This window comes from Ranitomeya imitator, chromosome 4, assembly GCF_032444005.1.
Source record: "Ranitomeya imitator isolate aRanImi1 chromosome 4, aRanImi1.pri, whole genome shotgun sequence".
Lineage (NCBI taxonomy): Eukaryota > Metazoa > Chordata > Amphibia > Anura > Dendrobatidae > Ranitomeya > Ranitomeya imitator.
Window position 1 is genome coordinate 424,270,070 of NC_091285.1, and position 22,281 is coordinate 424,292,350.

At 47.8% G+C, this 22,281-nt stretch overlaps 1 protein-coding gene across 1 annotated transcript in view; it reads left to right on the top strand.

Moving 5' to 3' along the window:
- Positions 1 to 22,281, top strand: part of NCAPH2 (non-SMC condensin II complex subunit H2) — a 205,580-nt gene that overhangs the window by 55,037 nt on the left and 128,262 nt on the right. Inside the window, exon 6 of the mRNA XM_069765477.1 lies at positions 12,689 to 12,760. Within this exon, the coding sequence (XP_069621578.1) occupies positions 12,689 to 12,760 (72 nt within the window). The remainder of the gene's footprint in view (positions 1 to 12,688; positions 12,761 to 22,281) is intronic.

The following is a 22,281-nucleotide window of genomic DNA, read 5'->3' on the forward strand; positions in this document are numbered from 1 at the left end:
AGCGAGATCGCTAGCGAGATCACTGCTGAGTCACAAGTTTTGTGACGCAACAGCGACCTCGGTAACTATCTCGCTATGTGTGACACGTAGCAGCGACCAGGCCCCTGCTGTGAGATCGCTGGTCGTGTCGGAATGGCCTGGACCATTTTTTGATCGTTGAGGTCCCGCTGGGTAGCACACATCGCTGTGTTTGACACCTTACCAACGACCTCGTTAACAGGACGTCCCATTGAATCGTCATGAAATAGCATCGTTGTACAGGTCGCCGCATCGCTGCTGCGTCGTTGGGGAGATCTCACTGTTTGACATCTCACCAGCGACCACATAGCGACGCAGCAACGATCCCTGACAGGTCGTATCGTTGTCGGGATCGCTTTAGCGTCGCTATGTGTGACGGGGCCTTAAGGCTTTTGTGTCAGCGCAGCCTGCCCTGCAGCTAATTCTGTGGATGTTTGACTCTCCATTTGGCTTAGATCCTGGTCCACTGACTCAGCATAAATAAAAGGCCATATCTGGCTTTCCTTTCACAGGGAACAGACTCTTTGGAAAGGACCTAAAAAAGACGATCAAGGATGCTCCAGGTGGATACAATAGTGTTCTGTTTCGCCATCTAGGCGCCTCCAGAGGTTTTGCTTCTTTTGCGACTTTTTCCCATGGATTCGACAGTTTTTTCGGCACTCTAAATTCAGGCCAGCCTTGTTCAACCGAAACCCTCATGGCTTGGCTGCGGTATAAAGCACTCCATTTCTAGGTTTTCCGTTGCATGTCGGTTTACCCTTCCTGTATCACCTTCTCGGGTTGGGGAATGTCTTCTCTCCGTTAGGAAGATATGGTTGGCTCATGTTGGTGACATATGGGTCAGGGAGGCAGCATCTCTGGGCTGTAAGATTGAATTTGCCTTACTGCTTCCAAACGGGTTCTTGCATTCATCCCCTCCAAAGATCTGACCTTGTACACTCACTTTTTCCATGCCAAGCCATATGCGACCTTCACCTACAAGAAGTCATTCTTCCTGTTAGACACACACAACTTCCCAAAAAGGGTGCTCTCGTATGACCCATTCTAGACTTTAAGAAACCCAAGAGATTACGTTTCAGATGGAATCCCTGCGATCTGTGGTATGGTCACTGTAGCTAGGATAATTCCTCTCTGATAAAAATAATGGATGCGCATTTTCATATATCCATAGCTGAGTTCCCTTGGTGTTTTCTCCTTCCCCTCATTGGGGAACACAGGACCATGGGTGTATGCTGCTGCTGCTAGGAGGCTGACATGAAGTGAATATAACAAAATTAGCTCCTCCTCCTCCTCTGCAGTATACACCTACCACTGGCTCCAGCCCAAACCAGTTCAGTGACAAAGCAGTAGGAGATCAAAATCATTAAATATGGATACAACATGTCAAACCAAAGCACAAACATAGCCATCAGGCCAATAGGAAGGGTGCTATGTCCCCCAATGAGTGGCTCGGAGAAAAGTATTTTACGGTGAGTACACAAAAATCCCTGTTTCTCCTTCGCCTCATTGGGGGATACAGGACCATGGGACGTCCCAAAGCAGTCCCTGGGTGGGAACCAACAGGACAGACAACCTCACACACCAGTAGCCCAGAGATGCATTACCGCTGTCTGAAAAACGTCTTCCCAGACTCGCATCTGCTGAAGGCTCAGTGTGAATATTGTTGTGCTTCGAGAGGGTGTGCAGAGTGGACTGCCGATGCCTGAGGGTGTGCCGAATGGTCCAGGAAACATCCACCAAACGAATGAAGTGCCCTAATCCCACTGGAGTAGGCTTGCGTCTGAGGCAGTAAGACTTCTGAATAGTTGAGCGTATCCACCTGGCTATTGTGGATTTGGGCACGGCTAGTCTCTTCCTGTTTCCTCAGGAAGAACCAATAAGGCGTCCGTCTTGTGGAAGAACTCCGTTTGGGAGATGTATCTACTGAGAGCCCTCATGAGATCTAGAGTATCAAGAACCTTCTGAAAACAGCGTATTGGTGCTGGTTAAAAACGAGGGCAGGACAATGTCCTCGTTAAGGAAAAAGGAAGAGACCACCTTGGTTAAAAAGGACTGGGACGGTTTGAGAACCACCCTGTTCTGGCAAAAAAAAGAGCGAAAAGGAACTCGACTGGAAGATCGGTTAGCTCAGATTGCTGCCTGATCGAAGTTTCAACAATGACTGCCACCTTCTGGGAAAGGAGAGGACCAAGATGGGGTCCCTGACGTCCAACGGTCCTCTGTAGGGGGGGCACCACACAGGAGGCCCCCTGAAAGAAAGTCTACACTTGTAGATTAGAATCAATCCGGCGCTGAAGCAAAACCGATAAGGTCAGAACGGGGAAAGCAGGGAGAGAATGACGGCGATCCCTGCACCCTGCAAAAAATGCTATCCTGTGTTCTGATAAATGTGCCCAGATTGCAGGTTTCCGAGCGAGAAACCGGGGAAACTGCCTCCCGAGAGAACCCAACTCTGGTTAGGACCTAGGATTCAAAGGCCAGGCCTTTAACCCCTTCATGACCCAGCCTATTCTGACCTTAATGACCTGGCCGTTTTTTGCAATTCTGACCAGTGTCCCTTTATGAGGTAATAACTCGAACGCTTCAACGGATCCTAACGGTTTTGAGATTGTTTTTTCGTGACATATTGGGCTTCATGTTGGTGGTAAATTTAGATCAATAATAATTTTTGCGTTTATTTGTGAAAAAAAATAGAAATTTGGCTAAAATTTTGAAAATTTTGCAATTTTCACATTTTGAATTTTTATTCTGTTAAACCAGAGTGTTATGTGACACAAAGTAGTTAATAAATAACATTTCCCACATGTCTACTTTACATCAGCACAATTTTGGAAACAAATTTTTTTTTTTCCAGGAAGTTAAAAAGGTTAAAATTTGACCAGTGATTTCTCATTTTTACAACAAAATTTACAAAACCATTTTTTTAAGGGACCACCTCATATTTGAAGTCAGTTTGAGGGGTCTGTATGGCTGAAAACACCCAAAAGTGACACTATTCTAAAAACTGCACCCCTCAAGGTACTCAAAACCACATTCAAGAAGTTTATTAACCCTTCAGGTACTTCACAGCAGCAGAAGCATCATGGAAGGAAAAAATTAACATTTAACTTTTTAGTCACAAAAATGTTTTAGCAACAATTTTTTTATTTTCCCAAGGGTAAAAAGAGAAACTGGACCCCAAACGTTATTGTACAATTTGTCCTGAGTACGCCGATACCTCATATGTGGGGGGGAACCACTGTCTGGGTGCACGACAGGGCTCTGAAAGGGAAGGAGCGCCATTTGACTTTTTCAATGAAAAATTGGCTCCAATCTTTAGTGGACACCATGTCGCGTTTGGAGAGCCCCCGTGTGCCTAAACATTGGAGCTTCCCCACAAGTGACCCCATTTTGGAAACTAGACCCCCCCAAGGAGCTTATCTAGATGCATAGTGAGCACTTTGAACCCCCAGGTGCTTCTCAAATTGATCCGTAAAAATGAAAAAGTACTTTTTTTCCACAAAAAATTTCATTTAGCCTCAATTTGTTCATTTCCACATGGGCAACAGGATAAAATGGATCCTAAAATTTATTGGGCAATTTCTCCTGAGTACACTGATACCTCACATGTGGGGGTAAACCACTGTTTGGGCACGCGGCAGGGCTCGGAAGGGAAGGAGTGCCATTTGACTTGTTGAATGAAAAATTAGCTCCAATCGTTAGCGGACACCATGTCGCGTTTGGAAAGGCCCTGTGTGCCTAAACATTGGAGCTCCCCCACATGTGACCCCATTTTGGAAACTAGACCTCCCATGGAACTAATCTAGATGTGCGGTGACCACTTTAAACCCCAAGTGCTTCATAGAAGTTTATAACGCAGAGCCGTGAAAATAAAAAATTTTTCTTTCCTCAAACATTGTTTTAGCAAGCAATTTTTTATTTTCACAAGGGTAACAAAAGAAATTAGACCCCAATCGTTGTTGCCCAGTTTGTCCTGAGTACGCTGGTACCCCATATGTGGGGGTAAACCACTGTTTGGGCACACGTCGGGGCTCGAAAGGGAAGTAGTGACTTTTGAAATGCCGACTTTGATGGAATGGTCTGCGGGCGTCACGTTGCATTTGCAGAGCCCCTGATGTGCCTAAACAGTAGAAACCCCCCACAAGTGACCCCATATTGGAAACTAGACCCCGAAAGGAACTTATCTAGATATGTGGTGAGCACTTTCAACCCCCAAGTGCTTCACAGAAGTTTGACGCAGAGCCGTGAAAATAAAAAATAATTTTTCTTTCCTCAAAAATTGTTTTAGCAAGCAATTTTTTATTTTCGCAAGGGTAACAGGAGAAATTGGACCCCAATAGTTGTTGCCCAGTTCGTCCTGAGTACGCTGGTACCCCATATGTGGGGGTAAACCACTGTTTGGGCGCACGTCGGGGCTCGGAAGGGAGGGAGCACCATTTGACTATTTGAACGCAAGATTGGCTGGAATCAATGGTGGCGCCATGTTGCGTTTGGAGACCCCTGATGTGCCTAAACAGTGGAAACCCGTCAATACTAACTTCAACACTAACCCCATCACACCCCTAACCCTTATCCCAACTGTAGCCATAACCCCAATCACAACCCTAATCCCAACCCTAATCCCAAACCTAACCACAACTTTAATCCCAACACACCCCTAACCCTATCCATAAACCTAACCCTAATCTTAACCCTATTTCCATCCATAGCCCTAATTCCAACCCTAACTCTAAGGCTATGTGCCCACGTTGCGGATTCGTGTGAGGTTTTTTTGTGGGGATTTCACCTGTGGATTCCTATTGAGGAACAGGTGTAAAACGCTGCGGAATCCGCACAAAATTGACATTGAAAATAAAACGCAGCGTTTCCGCACGGTATTTTCCACACCATGGGCACAGCGGTTTTGGTTTTCCATAGGTTTACATGGTACTGTAAACCTGATGGAAAACTGCTACGAATTCGCAGCGGCCAATCCGCCTCGGATCCGCAGCCAAATCCGCACCGTGTGCAAATACCCTAAATCTAACCCTAACCCTAACCCTAGTGGTAAAAAAAAGAAAAATATTTTCTTTTTTTTATTATTGGCCCTACCTATGGGAGTGATAAAGGGGGGGGGGGGGGGGGGGGGGTCATTTACTATTTTTTTTATTTTGATCACTGTGATAGGTTATATCACAGTGATCAAAATATACCTGGAACGAATCTAGCAGATTCGGCGGGCGCACTGCGCATGCGCCCGCCATTTTGTAAGATTGCGGCACCCAGGGAGAAGACGGACGGACACCGGGAGGCTCGGTAAGTATAAGGGGGGGAGATCTGAGCATGGGGGGGTGGGGGGGGGGGTGGATCGGAGGACGGGGGGTGGTATCGGAGCACGGGGGGAGCGGGCAGGAGGACGGGGGAGCGGACAGGACGGCGGAGGGGAGCGGAACATAGATCGAAGGGCTGGGGAGTCGATCGGTGGCAGGGGGTACACCAGTGTTTCCAGTCATGGCCGATGATATTGCAGCATCGGCCATGGCTGGGTTATAATATTTTACCAGTTTTTTAGGTGAAATATTATAAATCGCTCTGATTGGCAGTTTCACTTTCAACAACCAATCAGAGTGATCGTAGCCATGGGGGGGGTGAAGCCACCCTCCCTGGGCTAAAGTACCACTCCCCCCTGTCCCTGCAGATCGGGTGAAATTGGAGTTAACCCTTTCACCCGATCTGCAGGGACGCGATCTTTCCATGACGCCACATAGGCGTCATAGGTCAGATTGGCACCGACTTTCATGACGCCTACGTGGCGTCAAAGGTTGGGAAGGGGTTAAACACAGGGCACTGGTGGCAGATCGGGCCCTGGTGGCAGATCGGGCCCTGGAAGAGCCATTCTGGACAATCCAATGGCCGCCAGGGGGCATTGACGACGCGCTGCGCCAACTCCATGTACCGAGTCCAGTCCAGAGAGACAATGATAGCTGGAATCCCTGCCGCCTTGATTGTACTGATGACCCTCGGAACTAACGGGATCAATCTGACGCCATGAATGGAAGGTGTATCCGCACCAATGACCTCTGGATCCCGGAGCCGGCTTTGAGCCCAGGTACTCTGGCATTTAGCCATGATGCACTCAGGTCCCCATCCTGAATCTCCCAAGACAAAACCCTGACTGCTGAGGAAGTCTGATGCCCTGCTTCCCACCATAGAGATGTGAACTGCTGAGATGACTAGTATGACATCTCGACCAAGTGGAGAATGTATTCCACCTCATGCCTTGCCGCCCCTTCTGCGGATGGTTCCATGATAAATGATATACGCCACAGCCGTATTGTGAATTAACTCTATTCAGGTGGGGAGACCCACCAGGGGTTAAGGAACGGCCTCGGGGACAACCGAGTCTCCCGGATCTCCAAGCCGTTGATCAAAAGTCGGATGTGACCAGTGCCCCTGGGCCCTGAGATCGGAGACAAGCGGCATAGATGGTGAAAAGAGAATGGATTCCTGTCCCAGCTGATAGTGAGGCAAAGGTCCACCAGGTGCTAGAGTCCTCTGTTGAAGGGCTATGACCCTGTCTTGTGGAAAAATTACCAACCCTCGGGAGGTGTGTAGTGTCATACCTAAAAGGGGACACCTGATGAGGCAGGATCGGGAAAGATCTGTTTAAGTCTATCCACCAACCCAGGCGGAAAAAGTGTCCAAAGGGACATGGACACCTATGCTCAGGCTTGGAGAGACTGCCCCATTGATCAGGAGGACGCTAGGTATGACAGGAAGACCCCACCATGAGTGTGCAGAATGAACATGACAACCATCATGACCCTTGTGAACGCCCTGGGATCGGCGGTGAGGCCGAAAGGCAAAGCCTTAACCTTCGTCAGGCTGCATAATTTTACAACGTTAACAGGCTGCAGAGGTACAATTGTACCTTCATATATATTTTATTGAAATTTGGCCAATATAATCTGGACCAAAACTGCAGAGATGTCACGAAATTTCAGCCCTCTATGGCTTTTCGAAAAAAAGTTATTGCAATTTTTAACCCCTTTCTGCCATTAGACGTACTATTCCGTCCATGTGGGGTGGGCTTTAATTCCCAAGGACGGAATAGTACGTCATAGGCGATCGGCCGCGCTCACGGGGGGAGCGCGGCCGATCGCGGCCGGGTGTCAGCTGCTTATCGCAGCTGACATCCGGCACTATGTGCCAGGAGCGTTCACGGACAGCCCCCGGCACATTAACCCCTGACACACCGCGATCAAACATGATCGCGATGTGCCGGCGGTGCAGGGAAGCATCGCGCAGGGAGGGGGCTCCCTGCGTGCTTCCCTGAGACACCTGCAGCAACGCGATGTGATCGCGTTGCTCCGGGGGTCTCTTACCTCCCTCCCTGCAGCAAGTCCCGGATCCAAGATGGCCGCGGATCCGGGTCCTGCAGGGAGGGAGGTGGCTTACCAAGTGCCTGCTCAGAGCAGGCACTTGGTAACGCTGCAGCGCTGTTTGACAGATCGGTGATCTGACAGAGTGCTGTGCAAACTGGCAGATCACCGATCTGTATTGTCCCCCCCTGGGACAAAGTAAAAAAGTAAAAAAAATTTTTTTACAAATGTGTGTAAAAAAAATAAAAAAAAAAAAAAAATAATAATTTTCCCATAAATACATTTCTTTATCTAAATAAGAAAAACAAAACAATAAAAGTACACATATTTAGTATCGCCGCGTCCGTAACGACCCGACCTATAAAACTGGCCCACTAGTTAACCCCTTCAGTAAACACCGTAAGAAAAAAAAAGAGGCAAAAAACAACGCTTTATTATCATACCGCCGAACAAAAAGTGGAATAACACGCGATCAAAAAGACAGATATAAATAACCATGGTACCGCTGAAAGCGTCATCTTGTCCCGCAACAAACGAGCCACCATACAGCAACATCAGCAAAAAAAATAAAAAAGTTATAGTCCTCAGAATAAAGCGATGCAAAAATAATTATTTTTTCTATAAAATAGTTTTTATCGTATAAAAGCGCCAAAACATAAAAAAAAATGATATAAATGAGGTGTCTCTGTAATCGTACTGACCCGAAGAATAAAACTGCTTTATCAATTTTACCAAACGCGGAACGGTATAAACGCCTCCCCCAAAATAAATTCATGAATAGCTGGATTTTGCTAATTCTGCCTCACAAAAATCGGAATAAAAAGCGATCAAAAAATGTCACGTGCCCGAAAGTGTTACCAATAAAAACGTCAACTCGTCCCGCAAAAAACAAGACCTCACATGACTCTGTGGACTCAAATATGGAAAAATTATAGCTCTCAAAATGTGGTAACGCAAAAAATATTTTTTGCAATAAAAAGCGTCTTTCAGTGAGTGACGGCTGCCAATCATAAAAATCCGCTAAAAAACCCGCTATAAAAGTAAATCAAACCCCCCTTCATTACCCCCTTAGTTAGGGAAAAATAAAAAAAAATTAAATGTATTTATTTCCATTTTCCCATTAGGGTTAGGGCTAGGGTTAGGGCTAGGGTTAGGGCTAGGGTTAGGGTTAGGGCTAGGGTTATGGTTAGGGCTAGGGTTAGGGTTAGGACTAGGGTTAGGGCTAGGGTTAGGATTAGGGCTAGGGTTAAGGCTACAGTTAGGGTTAAGGCTACAGTTAGGGTTAAGGCTACAGTTAGGGTTAAGGCTACAGTTAGGGTTGGGGCTAAAGTTAGGGTTAGGGTTTGGATTACATTTGCGGTTGGGAATAGGGTTGGGATTAGGGTTAGGGGTGTGTCTGGGTTAGAGGTGTGGTTAGGGTTACCGTTGGAATTAGGGTTAGGGGTGTGTTTGGATTAGGGTTTCAGTTATAATTGGGGGGTTTCCACTGTTTAGACACATCAGGGGCTCTCCAAACGCGACATGGCGTCCGATCTCAATTCCAGCCAATTCTGCGTTGAAAAAGTAAAACAGTGCTCCTTCCCTTCCGAGCTCTCCCGTGTGCCCAAACAGGAGTTTACCCCAACATATGGGGTATCAGCGTACTCAGGACAAATTGGACAACAACTTTTGGGGTCCAATTTCTCCTGTTACCCCTGGGAAAATACAAAACTGGGGGCTAAAAAATAAGTTTTGTGGGGAAAAAAAGATTTTTTAATTTTCACGGCTCTGCGTTATAAACTGTAGTGAAACACTTGGGGGCTCAAAGTTCTCACAACACATCTAGATAAGTTCGTGGGGGGGTCTAGTTTCCAATATGGGGTCACTTGTGGGGGGTTTCTACTGTTTAGGTACATTAGGGGCTCTGCAAACGCAATGTGACGCCTGCAGACCATTCCATCTAAGTCTGCATTCCAAATGGCGCTCCTTCCCTTCCGAGCCCTCCTATGCACCCAAACGGTGGTTCCCCCCCACATATGGGGCATCAGCGCACTCAGGACAAATTGGGCAACAAATTTTGGGGTCCAATTTCTCCTGTTACCCTCGAGAAAATACAAAACTGGGGGCTAAAAAATAACTTTGGGGGGAATTTTTTTTTTTTTATTTTCACGGCTCTGCGTTAGAAACTGTAGTGAAACACTTGGGGGCTCAAAGTTCTCACAACACATCTAGATGAGTTCCTTGGGGGGTCTAGTTTCCAATATGGGGTCACTTGTGGGGGGTTTCTACTGTTTAGGTACATTAGGGGCTCTGCAAACGCAATGTGACGCCTGCAGACCATTGCATCTAAGTCTGTATTTCAAATGGCGCTCCTTCCCTTCTGAGCCTTCCCATGCGCCCAAACGGTGGTTCCCCCCCACATATGGGGTATCAGCGCACTCAGGACAAATTGCACAACAAATTTTGGGGTCCAATTTCTCCTGTTACCCTCGGGAAAATACAAAACTGGGGGCTAAAAAATATTTGTGGGAAAAAATTTTTGTTTTATTTTTACGGCTCTGCATTATAAACTTCTGTGAAGCTCTTGGTGGGTCAAAGTGCTCACCACACATCTAGATAAGTTCCTTAGGGAGTCTACTTTCCAAAATGGTGTCACTTGTGGGGGGTTTCAATATTTAGGCACATCAGTGGCTCTCCAAACGCAACATGGCGTCTCATCTCAATTCCTGTGAATTTTGCATTGAAAAGTCAAACGGCGCTCCTTCCCTTCCGAGCTCTCCCATGCGCCCAAACAGTGGTTTACCCCCACATATGGGGTATCAGAGTACTCAGGACAAAATGTGCAACAACTTTTTGGTTCCAATTTCTTCTCTTACCCTTGGTAAAATAAAAAATTGGGGGCGAAAAGATAATTTTTGTGAAAAAAAAAAAAAATATTTTTTATTTTCACGGTTCTGCATTATAAACTTCTGTGAAGCACTTGGTGGGTCAAAGTGCTCACCACACCTCTAGATAAGTTCCTTAGGGGGTCTACTTTCCAAAATGGTGTCACTTGTGGGGGGTTTCAATGTTTAGGAACATCAGTGGCTCTCCAAACGCAACATGGCGTCCCATCTCAATTCCAGTCAATTTTGCATTAAAAAGTCAAATGGCGCTCCTTCGCTTCCAAGCTCTGTCATGCGCCCAAACAGTGGTTTACCTCCACTTATGGGGTATCGGCGTACTCAGGACAAATTGTACAACAAGGTTTGGGGTCCATTTTCTCCTGTAACTCTTGGCAAAATAAAACAAATTGGAGCTGAAGTAAATTTTTTGTGAAAAAAAGTTAAATGTTAATTTTTATTTAAACATTCCAAAAATTCCTGTGAAACACCTGAAGGGTTAATAAACTTCTAGAATGTGGTTTTGAGAACCTTGAGGGGTGCAGCTTTTAGAATGGTGTCACACTTGGGTATTTTCTATCATATAGACCCCTCAAAATGACTTCAAATGAGATGTGGTCCCTAAAATAAAATGGTGTTGTAAAAATGAGAAATTGCTGGTCAACTTTTAACCCTTATAACTCCCTAACAAAAAAAATTTTGGTTCCAAAATTGTGCTGATGTAAAGTAGACATGTGGGAAATGTTACTTATTAAGTATTTTGTGTGACATATCTCTGTGATTTAATTGCATAAAAATTCAAAGTTGGAAAATTGCAAAATTTTCAAAATTTTCGCCATGTTTCCGTTTTTTTCACAAATAAACGCAGGTAATATCAAAGAAATTTTACCACTATCATGAAGTACAATATGTCACGAGAAAACAATGTCAGATTCACCGGGATCCGTTGAAGCGTTCCAGAGTTATAACCTCATAAAGGGACAGTGGTCAGAATTGTAAAAATTGGCCCGGTCATTAACGTGCAAACCACCCTTGGGGGTAAAGGGGTTAAACTACATAGTTACAATTGTACCTACTCAGCCGGACGAAGGTTAAATAGGAAGTGATCCTCTTGGACAGCGAGACGCAGGAACCTTGAGTCGGAAAGAGCGAGATATGAAGGTAAGCATCTCGGATGTCGATGGATGCTACTGTACTCCCTCTTGTACGTTGAGTAGCTTCAGATCCAGGTTGGGCCATACCGCTCTGTCCTTCTTTCTCCAGAGACGACCCGTGCTGTAGACCGAGAGGAAACATTGTCTTGAGTGAAAGACACCAGGAGACTGGCTCATAAGTCATAAAAGACAGAGAGCCAGATATGGCAAGACAGTAATAGACGTCCTCCTACGAAAGGATCGGAAACGTTTTTGTTGACGAAAAAAGGAAGCGTAGACTTTTGCCAGGAGGGAATTTTGTTTTCTCCTGTAGTGTCATAGATAAGCTAATAATACGCCTTCTTGCCAAATAAGCACCCGGTCTGGTACGGCAGAGATATGAAGGACGCAGCGTCCGTTCGCCATTCCTGAACCACAGTGTCCGTCGGAAGGTGATGGCAGTTGCGGCTGTAAGGACAGCATAGAGCAGAGTGTTGGGACGTGTACAAGAGATTCCCTGGCCAAGGAGATCTGATTGTTTAGTTCTGCTGCTTCCAGAGGAAGGTCAGTGTCCTGTATGGTCCAGTGGCTCTACCTGTTTATGACTGCTCCTTTCAGACACTTGGGTGCTTTTTGTTACCCCAATAATGTCCTCAAAGTGGTCTGGTCGCTTCAAAAACGTTCTGGAGGCTTATAGAACAAAGTTTAGAGTGCCCCTCCCCATTGAGTCATGGCTCATTCCATTGGAAACATTCTGAACTGTACGCTGGTCTTCATATGAGCACTGTCATGGCAGCTACCAGGCACATTCAGTAGGCCCCGAGCTGCCATGGCACATGGCAACTCAATGGCACCCCGCAATAACTTCACATGGAAGATGATGGGGCTTATGGGCACAATGAGTGATGTTCCACCTTGTTTGTTAGCTTGGTGGCTGCATTTAAGAGGTTAACAGGAGTAGGCAGGGCTTTGCTCAATCTACTGATAGACGCATATAATGGTTGTATAACACTACCTTATCTGTGAAACATGCAGATTCTGCTCCTGAGCCTGCTTCAAAAATAGGGTCATGACATATGATGCAATGGTATGTCATATTTTGGGAAGGGGTTAAGCATGTTTTATTAATCCAGTGTCGTTAATAGGGATAGTGCATGCCCAGTAGTTTTTTTTTTTTTTTTTTTTTTTTTTTTTATAGCCATATAGTAAATGACACATAATATTAGCATTCATAGATCTTTTATAGTTGGATTAGCTTTAAAACCACATTCTTTGTTGTCTAAATCCCGTAACGGTTACTTTCCTTCTGTTGTAGTTTCTGAGTCTGGATGACATAAGTGACCTCAGGAAAACCAACGTGGATATGAAAAAAGACCAAGATCCACATGTACGTATCTATACGATTATATTACCTATTCTGTTAAGCGTTTATCTGTAATTGTTGCGTACGGCCACTTTATCAAGAAAGCAATTACAGCGCAGCACTCTGCAGTATGCTCCTTAAATGTCTGAGTGGGTTTTACTGATGACCTACAACACTGACCGACCGAAGTCTGTGCTGTGGGATTCACTAAAATATGCAGCGTGCAACGTCGCTCCTAGCTACTGTCTTTTCAGTGTTGGAGCGAGTGTTGTAAAATCCTATGATGTTTGCTCCCTCACTGAAGGCAGAAGAAGCCTGGCAGCTGGAGGATGACGTTGCCTACCGTATATACTCGAGTATAAGCTGACCCAAGTATAACCCAACCCCCCTAATTTTGCCAAAAAAATTGGGAAAACTTAATGACTCGAGTATAAGCCTAGGGTGGGAAATGCAGCAGCTACCGGTAAATGTCAAAAGTAAAAAATAGATACCAATAAAAGTAATTAATTCAGTAGGTTGTGTTTTTGAATATCCATATTGAATCAGGAGCCCCATATAATGCTCCATAAAGTTTGATGGCCCCATAAGATGCTCCATATTAAAATATGCCCCATATAATCTTGCATAAAGGTTAATAATGGCCCCATAAGATGCTCCATAGACACATTTGCCCAATATAATGCTGCATAAATGTTGATTTATGCCCCATAAGATGTTCCATAAAGATATTTGCCCCATATAGTGCTGCACAAACCTTGATTATGGCCCCATAAGATGCTTCATACAGACACTTGCCCCATATAATGCTCTACAAACGTTAATTATGGCCCCATAAGATGCTCCATAAAGATATTGCCCCATATAGTGCTGCACAAACGTTATGGCCCCATAGACGCTCCATACAGACTCTTGCCCCGTTTGCTGTTGCTGCGATAACAAAAAAAATCACATACTCACCTCTCTGTCGCTCAAGCCCCCGACACTTTCAATATTCACCTGACCTCGTTCCGGCGCCACTCCATCTTCAGCGTCTTCTGCACTGACTTTCAGGCAGAGGGCGCGCACTAACAAATCACCGCGCCCTCTGACCTTAGCGTCACTGCTGAAGACGGAGCGGTACCCAGAACGGAGAGCAGGTGAAAATCTCAGCTTATACTCGAGTATATACAGTAATTTTTTTTTTTTTTTTTAATAAAGTAATTTTTATTAAAGTTTTGTTTCAAATATACAAACAAGTAATCATAAAGCACAAAACCACCTCCCCCTTTCCACATGTGAGTATTGCGTCATGATAGATGTCAAGGATAGACAGAATTCAATATTAAGACCGCAGATGAGAATCCTATGTTAATTGATACAGTGCAGCCAACTTAGGTTGATATGCTTTATTAGTTTGTTATAAATCCAACTAATGGCATAACAGTATCAGGTAATGGTAAAGAAAATCCCTCATTAAATGATGACTTGGCTAGAGATTAGACTCCAAGCTGCTCCCCAAAGCTCTATCTCTTGTGAGTCTGGTGCCAGCCCAGGCGTTTCCAACCATGGAGCCCACAATTTCATATTTCTCTATCGCCTTTCATTGGGGGACACAGGAACCATGGGTGTATGCTGCTGCCACTAGGAGGCTGACACTATGCAAATAAAAAGTTAGCTCCTCCTCTGCAGTGTACACCCTACCGACAGGAAGTAGGATATTCAGTTTAGCTTAGTGTCAGTAGGAGGTGGACACGGGTCTTTCATTAGACCCTTATCTACCTCAATGTGCGTCGTTTCTTTTCAGGTTTTTCCAGAGGGATACAGGGTGAACAGTCACACCTGTAGTCCCACAGTGCGGACTATGAGTACGGCGTGTACTGCCACCCCGTATCCTCATAGATCCCTCACCAGGACCAAGATCCTAGCACACAAGCGTGCTTAGAAGTCCGGTCCTGGCTCCGTCCCCCACCCACTCGCCCACCAGAGCCTGTCGGTTGCGGAGACGAGGACGTCCATCAGCTCCCTGGACGTCTCATTCCTCTTCAGGTTAGTAACGACGTGGGATATTTAAGGTGAGTATTTTCCCCATTCCATCCCACCCCATACAGATCTTCTAAGGGGGGGATCCCACTGGTCGTCGCCCGTTTGCACGGGCAGCTGCACGCAGTTGCAGGGGCCTTTTTATCCGCGCGCACGGGCCGAGATCCCTTTACCGCACGGCGGCCGTGCTTTTCTGTCTGCCGCGCCGCTTCCATAGCTGCGGCCGTTCTGCTTCCTGTTCTGGCCCCTGCGACCGTACGATTCCGGCCGCCCTTAGCGCCATCTGTGCCAGCGCGGCGGCTCCCCTGCCATCTGTGCCAGCGCGGCGGCTCCCCTGCCATCTGTGCCAGCGCGGCGGCGTTTGCAGGCCGCCGCGCCGCTTCTGGCCCCTGCGACCGTACGTTCCGGCCGCCCTTAGCGCCATCTGTGCCAGCGTGGCGGCTCCCCTGCCATCTTTGCCAGCGCGGCGGCATTTGCAGGCCGCTTCGGGCCCCTGCAGCCACGCTTCTCCGGCCGCTCTCTGCGGCCGCGATGCCTTTGTCCCAGGCTGCCCCGCCGCTTCATACCCGCGGCGCACAGCTCCGGCGCCGCGGTCTTGCACCGGTGGACGCCGGCCTCTAATTTAGGCCCCGGCTTCCCCCGGGGCCTACTTCCGGCCGCGACTCCGCCACTTCCTCCTTACATCAGGCGGGCTTTTCTCCCGCCCGACTGGTTCAAGTCGGTGAGCCCCGCCCACCAGCGCCATCCTGGCGGTTAGCCCCGCCCACTTTCTCCTGCGCCCCTGAAGTGGTTTTTCGGCACCAGGACCGCTTTGCGCTGGCTCCTCAAAGCGCATAGCCTGGCGTCCTCATCCCTTGCGGCTCAGCATTGCAGCCGGTCCTGGACAGAAGAGTGTCCCAGAAGTCTGCTCTGTCTGCCTGCACCCCTGCGTTAAGGACCATCCACATCATGAGGTGCAGCTTTCCATCCATCACCTGTCGTGAGTACTAACCTTCTGGCTTCTTCATCGCCATGTCTAATCTTAAGGGAAGTCGCTTTTGTTCTCCCTCTTCTGCCTTAGTCTAACACTTTGCGTGTTCGCCTTATGCCCACCGCAGCGTCTGCCGTGAGTAGCTCTGCACCGCAGACTGATACTCTTCCCTTCTGAATTTTTGCTCGGACCCGTTCGGTATATTTTTACGGGAGTTCGCTTCCGGCCTCCTACCTTTTCTCAGGCAGGCCTGCAGCAATCCACATTATGCTCACCGCCCAGGACCCCCCCCCCCCCTGCCACTCTATCAGTAGCGGATCTCACACGGGTGTCCCAGACCCTTGTGTCCGTGCTAGATCGGTTGCCCCTACAGACTTCCGTAGTAGCCAGCGGGTCGCAAGAAGCTCCGTCCGAGACTTCTAATACAGGCCGCGAAAGATCCAGACAGGAACGCTGGTCTGAGTTCTCTTCTCGGTCCACTTCGCCCCACAGTCCTTCTCTGTGGTCGACTTCCCCCTGGCCTTTCCCCCCGGAGTCAGGCGAGGTTTTCTCTGATGCGCCTTCGGAGGATAATTTGGGGCCGGGTTCGAACCAAATCGCTAACATGAGGGATATGGTTCAAAGCCTCATTGGAGCGACCAATCAGACCTGTGGCATCAAAGATTCCTCTACGAAACCCGCAGATCAGGCGGTTTCGTTTAGACGGTCTAAACTACCTCCCAAGGTATTGGCTCCTCATCCTGAATTCGAGGAGCTTCTGGCCAGAGAAAGAGCGAATTCGACCAGACGTTCTCAATGAGACAAGCGTCTTGGAGTCTCATAATCTCTTTCCTCCGGATCTCATTGCCAACCGGATTGAGAGGCGTTAGAGAACGACCTCTCCCCCTGTGGATCCGTCGGCTGCTAGACTTGCCACCAACACAGTCCTTATACTGTCCGGTGGGGCGGCTCTGAAAGATTCCATCGATTGGATCATGGAATCCTTCGTGAAGTCGGCTTTCGAAACCTGCCGCATCATCCCAATGCCCGACTTTGGCTTCCACTTGGGTTTCAAAGTCTGTATCTGAGGGGCTAAACAACTCCGTTGGGGCATTCAAGCTGGAGCTCCATCAGGCCGGCTGGCGGAACTTGCCACCCAGATTACTCACGCAGGGGAATAATTGGTTCCCTGGACGTCGCGTCTTCTGCCGCTCAGGCGCCCAGTGATGTTGTTGCCAGCCGTCGCACTGTTTGGCTCAAGAGTCATCAAAGAAGTTCCTTACGAGCCTGTCTTTTCAAGGTTCACGTCCTTTCGGTTCCAAGCTGGACCAAATTATTAAGGACGCCACTGGCGGCACCAGTCCCCTTCTCCAGACCTCGCCCACTTTCCCTTAGGCGACTACTTCGGTCTTTTCGACCTTTTTCGTAGTTTCGCGGCATCAGATTCCTCTTCGCAACAGCGGAGGCCACAGGCACGTTAAGAGAAGAAGGTATTCTTCGTCTCACTCTTTCCTGGCGTGCCCGCTACTCCTAAGGCGGATTATCCAGGTCCAGGACTGGAAGTTCCACCTAGGCATGACCCACGACTAGACCCCAGCCCGTTTCTCAGGCTGGGCAACCATCTTCTGTTCCTCAGGGACGTCTGGGTCTCCTCCGTAGAGGACGCATGGGCCAGGGCACTTGTTCCCTCTAGATACAAAATCTTCATTTCACGGTCCTGGGATCGTTTTCTTCAAATCCCAACCTCCAAGAGACCCCGCTCTAGTCCCGGGTTTCTTTACTGCCATTGTTTCCCTCCTTAAATCCGGGGTAATCGTTCCCGTCCCAGAACTGGAACGGTTCAACGGTTCACAGGCTTCTCTTCGAATCCTTTTGTACTGACAGAGAACGACAAGGTTCGTCCCAGTCCGGATCTCAATCTGCTGAACAGGAAGTTTCGTCGGAGACACTTCAGGATGATATTCCCTCGTTCAGTAATCGCTTCCATGGAGGCTCAGGAATTTCGGTTTCAGGCTCCCGAAAGTCTATCCATCTTTCCCGACATTCTAGCCGTTGTGGGTGGCTCGTCAACAGGAAGAAGTTCCATCTTGTTCAGCACCTCGTATCTCCGGGCATGTTCTTCGATACTTGTCGGACCAGAGTCTTCCTTCCCGAAGACAGGATATCCCTCCTTTGTAAGGAAGTTCGCTTGCTCGAGGGTTTTCGGCTCCCCTCTTCTCCGACGGGCCTTGAAGGCCCTAAGGAGGTTGGTTGCAACATCGGAAGCAATTTTCCCTTCGCCCGTTTCATTCAAGACTTCTTCGCCAGGCTATTCTATCACAGGGGACAGGTCTGTCTTTTCTCTGCATCATCCGATCCGGCTTTCTCCCGGGTCAAACGGTTCCTCGACTGGTGGCCGAGGTCACTTCTCTTATCCCAGAGTAGATCCTTCACAGCCTTCCTTCCAGTTCCCTGGCAGGTGGTGACGACGGACGCCAGCCCGCTCGGCGGAGGCGCGGGGCTTTGTTTCCTGTTCTTTCAGGGTTGTTGGTCGGCGCAGGAGTCCTCTTGGCCGATCAATGTCCTCGAGTTCCGGATCATCTTTCTGTCTTTCCTTCACTGGGTAAGGATTCTCAGCAGCCTGCCAATTCGAATCCAGACAGACAATGACACAGCAGTGGCATATGTCTACCACCAGGGGTGGACTCGGCGTTCCCTGGCCTCGGCTGAGATTCCAGGATCCTCCTTTGGACAGAGGCAACGGTCCTGGTGAGCTCCGCAGTGCATGTCCCCGGCATGGACTTTTAGGCCGCCGACTTCCTCGGCCGCGAGGGCCTCGCGGCGGGGGAAGGGTTCTTCAGGAGGTTTCCTTTCGGATTGCCCTTCAATGGGGGACTCCAGAGGTGGACCTCATGGCGTCCTGATTGAACAGGAAGGCCCCTCGGGTCGGCCCAGGGTCCCGTGATCCTCTCACAGTGGTGTTGTCACTCTGGCCATTCCTTGGTCGCAGTTCGTGCTCCCCTATCGGTTCCCACGCCTTCCCTTGCTTTTCCAAGCTGTCGAAAAAGATCAAGGCGGGATGGGTGCCGGTCATTCTGATCGTCCTGGATTGGCACAGGAGGTCTTGGTCTGCAGACATCGTCAATCTTCTCGTGGACACCCCTGGTGCCTTCCAAACGGACCCGATATGCTGTCTCAGGGTCCGATCTGCCACCCGAATTATCGGTCGCTCAGTTTAACAGTGTGGCTGTGGACTCCACAGTTCTAAGAGCGTCCGGCCTTTCGGCCCAGATGAGCCACTCTATAATTCAGGCTGGGAAGCCTTCGTCTTCTTGCAGGATTTACTATCCTACCTGGAGGGCATACTTTCGTAGATGCGAGTCCAACCGCTTTTCTCTTATGTCCTTTTTCCCTGCCTTCCATTTGGTTTTTCCTTCAGGCAGGACTGGATTCGGGCTTCGTTCTCAGTTCCCTAAAGGGCCAGTTTCCTGCGCTCTTCTTCTCTTTTAAGAAGACGTTATCTTCTCAGCCACAGATTACGACCTTCCTTCAAGGAGTAGCCCACACTGTCCCTCCGTACAGGGCCTCTGTGGATTCATGGGATTTAAAGGTTGTGTTGGTTGTTCCCCCTTTGAGCCTCTCAAGGAGTTTTCCCTGTCAGTTCTATCTCGGAAGGTGGCCTTTCTCAAATGCATCTCTTCGATCCGCCGTGTTTTCGAGTTGGCGGCCATTTCTTGCCGACCTCCTTTCTTGATTTTCCACCAGAACAAGGTGGTCCCAGGCCTCCGCCTTCCTTCCTTCCTTCCTTCCTTTCTTTCTTGGGGTGGTTTTCATCTTTCCACCTCAACGAGGGCATCGTTCTACCTTTCCTTTGTCCAGCTCCGACTCATCCTCTGGAGTGATCGTTGAACAGGCTGGACCTCGTCAGGGCAGTGAGGATCTCCCTGGCTAGCACAGCCGCTTTCCGAAAGATGGATTCTCTTTTCGCCATCCCTGATGGCGTGCGTAGAGGCCTGCCGGTTTCCAAGGCGACTATTGCTCACTCTATCAGAACGGCAACTTTCGAAGCTTACCGGGTCAAGAACAAGAGTGCCTCCTCCTGAGATAAAGCTCACTCTACCCGGGCAGTCGGCGCTTACAGTGCGGTACGTCACGGGGCTTTTGCCGACGGCTTTGCAAAGCGGCAACCTGGTCTTCCATCCACACGTTTCGCCGAACTACGGCGGACTCCAGCCTGGGAAGAGGATCCTGCAGGCAGCAGTGGTGAGTCCTCGGACCTGATGGAAGTCTGTTTTTCCCACCCCAGGGACTGCTTTGGGACGTCCCATGGTTCCTGTGTCCCCCAATGAAAGGCGATAGAGAAAACAGGATTTTTGGTTGCTTACCGTAAAATCTGTTTCTCGGAGCCTTCATTGGGGGACACAGCACCCTCCCAAGTTGAACAGCTCTGTTTACTGTATACGTTTGAGTTCTTTGAACACTCTTTGAGTGTTTGAAACTGTTAATCTATGGAGCACCGTGGAATTTGTTGGCGCTATGTGAATAAAGTTTATTATTATTATTCCTCTTTTACACGTTGCTTCTCCTACTGCTTTCTCACTAACTGAATATCCTACTTCCTGTCGGTAGGGTGTACACTGCAGAGGAGGAGCTAACTTTTTATTTGCATAGTGTCAGCCTCCTAGTGGCAGCAGCATACACCCATGGTTCCTGTGTCCCCCAATGAAGGCTCCGAGAAACAGATTTTACGGTAAGCAACCAAAAATCCTGTTTTTGCCAAAGTTCCTCTCTTATAATGGACATATTTTTCCATATGCAGCAATCGGTTTACTTTTGAAGTCTGGCCACAGCAGCTTTACCCATGTGGTCACATATCTTCCACATAACCAAGATTACATACCTTTGGGGATCAAGAGGATCCCAATAGATTATGGTGATCTTGTCAACCATTCCCCATAAAAGTATGTTGGGCAAAACTTCATCATGTGAAGGAGGGTTCAGAATCCACTCTACATCTCGCACATAGGGGTGAATTTTGTGGAATAATGACATGAGCTGGTGTTCAGTATACGCGATAGATTAGGAATAGCTGGGACATACGATAGGTTTCATTCACTGATTGCTTAGGAACCAGATGTTCCTAATAATAATAATGTTATTCGCCATGAATAACATTGTTAGGGTAAGTTCACACAGGACGTTTTTTTCTGCATTTTTTTGCTACTTTTTTATGCTAATTTTCAGCTGCTTTTTACAGTACCAGCAAAGCCTATGAGATTTCAGATATCTCATGCACACACATTGTTTTTTTGTGTCATCAGTATTTTGTGCTTTGCTGTTTTTTTGGACATAGATCATGTCACTTCTTTCAGCATTTTTCCAGCATTTTTTCAGAGTTTTCCACCCATTGACTTGAATGGATGGTGAAAAAATGCTGCAGGTTGACTTTTCTTGCAGCGTATTTGCTGCAGAAAAGTAAAGGACAGCCGGATGTGGCATCGCACTTGGCTCTGCTACCTCTAGATGGCAGGCTGCATGATGCGTCCATACAGCCTGTCATCCAGCAGAGCGGACCCGAACCTCATTCACTTGAATGGGGGGCCCGACAATAGTGTTTGACACACTGTCATATACATGACAGCATGGCAAACACCGCTTGTGATCGGCAGAGAAATCATCCATGCCAGTCAGAGAGCCGCGGTTCCCACACTGTCAGAAGACAGCGGGGAGCGCTCAGCTGTGATCGGAGGTATAAAGTTTACTTTCGGTCACTAGTGTCAGCTAATTGGACAACTACTAGTGATCCCATCATCTGACACCTATATCCGCTAATTGAGTGCACTCAGTGAGAGCAGGAGCGGTAGATGGGAGTTTTCATCTGCCGCTCCTTCGCTATAAATAAATAAATAAATAATAAATTTAAAAAACGGCGTGGGTTCCCCGCTATTTTTGAGAACCAGCCAGACAACACTCACAGCTGGGGGCTGTAACCCTCAGCTGTCAGCTTCAACAAGGCTAGTTATCAAGAATAGAGGGGGCCATCACGCTTTTTTTTTTTTTTTTTTTTTTTTTTTTTTTTAATTATTTAATTAAAGAATTAAAAAAACGTTGTGTGGTCCCTCCCATGTTTGACAACCAGCCTTGTTAAAGCTCAGATCTAGGGGCTGGTATTCTCAGGCTGGTGGCAGCCACCAGCTCCGATTTATTAATAATGGATCCAGAACCAACCCAAATTATTAGCGTAATTCACTTCAGAGGATGTGACAGTACGTTATAGAGCAAGGAGAAACAAAGCTACTAATTTTAAATATTTTACTCCAAAAGATAGGCAGTGTTTACAAAAGGGTAAAAGGATATTATAAAAGAAAACAAGTGTCGTATGTACAGTTCAATTATAAATATGGATTAACGGTGAAAATTGACTTGTGGTTCTTTCATATCATTCTATGGTACGCCGTGTGCTGGCTGGGGGGACCTTCCCCACTTATTTTCAGGTCAGATTGCACAGCCTGTCGTAGCTGAATCCCCCGACAAAAGAACCCCCTTTGTCGGGGCCTCTGAGTTTTGTACCTTTGCCCAAAACTAAGGGTCTCTCCCC